This window comes from Chaetura pelagica, unplaced genomic scaffold (assembly GCF_000747805.2).
Source record: "Chaetura pelagica isolate M959 unplaced genomic scaffold, ChaPel_1.0 scaffold47, whole genome shotgun sequence".
Classification (NCBI taxonomy): Eukaryota; Metazoa; Chordata; class Aves; order Apodiformes; family Apodidae; genus Chaetura; species Chaetura pelagica.
Window position 1 is genome coordinate 771132 of NW_009954140.1, and position 1638 is coordinate 772769.

Genomic DNA, 1638 nt, shown 5'->3' on the forward strand with positions numbered 1-1638 from the left:
CTCCTCCAGCATCTCCCTTCTCTGCTCACTGTGTTGCTGTGATTCCCAGGGAACTCCAACTTGGTCTACGCTGTTATCCGCAAGCGCAACGTGTTCCACCAGCTGGCCAACCTGCCCACGGACGCCCAGGCCATCCAGAAGGGGCTGCAGCGCAAGAGGAAAACCCCCGAGCCCATTTCTCGTACCAACTCCCAGGATGGGGTCTCCATGGAAGGCTCACGTCCTGCTGCTCCTGCTGAGCCAGGGACGCTGAAGACAAGTTTGGTGGCTACTCCAGGTCAGCTTTAGTTTACTTTTGGAACAGGAGAGAGATTTGTTTTCTCTGGGAGATACGGCATTGGGCTCACCCTTTCACTGGGCGTGGGAGAGATTAAGAGTTTACATCTGTGAGTGACTTAGTGCTGCTCAGCCTCAGTTTCAGATCAGTTTGCCCAAGCTGGTCACAAACAAGTCAAAGTAAACTGCCTTGAGTTTCTCTCCTCTCAGACTTAGTGGCCATTTGCCCTGATCTAGACCTTTTGTCTCAGTTTAACTCTATCCGTGTGAGCCTGTGTTGCCCTTCCATCAGGGAGCATTTTCCTAGAGAAAAACTCCTTTGGGGTGGTGAAATTAAGGCTAGATCTTTCTTCTCCAGTTGCAAGGAAGGTGTAGCAGATGTCAGCACATGCATGGGGTGTCTGTGCATGGTAGGGCAGAGAAGAACCCCCTGCTTTTAAAAGTATTTCATTCACTTGTGTCTCTGAGTCTTTTCCTCTTTTGACCACAGGAATCGACAAGCTCACAGAGAAGTCACAGGTGTCAGAGGATGGGACCATGCGTTCATTGGAGCCTGAGTCTTCCCAACCTCTGCCAGAGGGTACCCTGCCCTCAGCTGGGAGTGATGGGGAGGTCTGGAGTGGGGTAAGGCCCCACACTGGTGTGCAGGGGAGGGTGTGAAACCAGTTACAATGGGGAGAAGTTGGAAGGAGAGGTCTAGTTGGCCCCCTGAAGAAAAATGTGATATTAGAGGCAATAAGCACATGTGAACTGCACTGGAAAACAGTGGTTCAGAAGTACTGTTGCATCATCTTGGGTGTTTCATGTTTGTGCTGGTGACACAAGAGGTAGGACACTAGAGGAGTGAGCGTTCTCCACCTTGAAAGCTACTGATAGAGCAGCAAGTGCGTAATTGCAAAGGGATGTATTCCTGATCCAGAGGCTTCTGGCTGCTGCTTCTTTTTCCTCTCCCTGCTTTCTGGGATGGAGAGCTCTAGCAGAGTCTTCTGGCTGGCTGGTGGTGTGAAAAATGTGTTCTCATGAGGGCTTTGCTGAGATGCTGCCCTCAGAGTGGTGGCTGCTTGGCCGTGTAGATGAGACAGGTGTTGCAGTTTGGGAACCAAGGCTGTGCTGGCCTCCTAGGCCCTGGTGGCAATGCCAGCCTTCTGGCATTTGCTAGTTTTTCCATGGAGAGCTATAGAACAGCATCTTCTAAATTCGGTGGAGCAGTAATCTTTTATTGCTCTCTGTTACCTCCTCAGTTCCTGTCCTTTCCTGCCCAGTATCAAAAAGCTCCAGGTTGTCTTGTAGCAAGTGCATTGAGCCTGTCCTGCCTGTGCTCTGCTCCTTCTGCAAGGCCAGTGATGCAGCTGGCACTGCCTG

At 51.3% G+C, this 1638-nt stretch overlaps 1 protein-coding gene across 1 annotated transcript in view; it reads left to right on the forward strand.

The window, feature by feature from the left end:
• Positions 1 to 1638, forward strand: part of HID1 (HID1 domain containing) — a 26366-nt gene that overhangs the window by 21661 nt on the left and 3067 nt on the right. Inside the window, exons 14-15 of the mRNA XM_010002661.1 lie at positions 50 to 277; positions 767 to 900. Coding sequence (XP_010000963.1) covers positions 50 to 277; positions 767 to 900 — 362 coding nt within the window. The remainder of the gene's footprint in view (positions 1 to 49; positions 278 to 766; positions 901 to 1638) is intronic.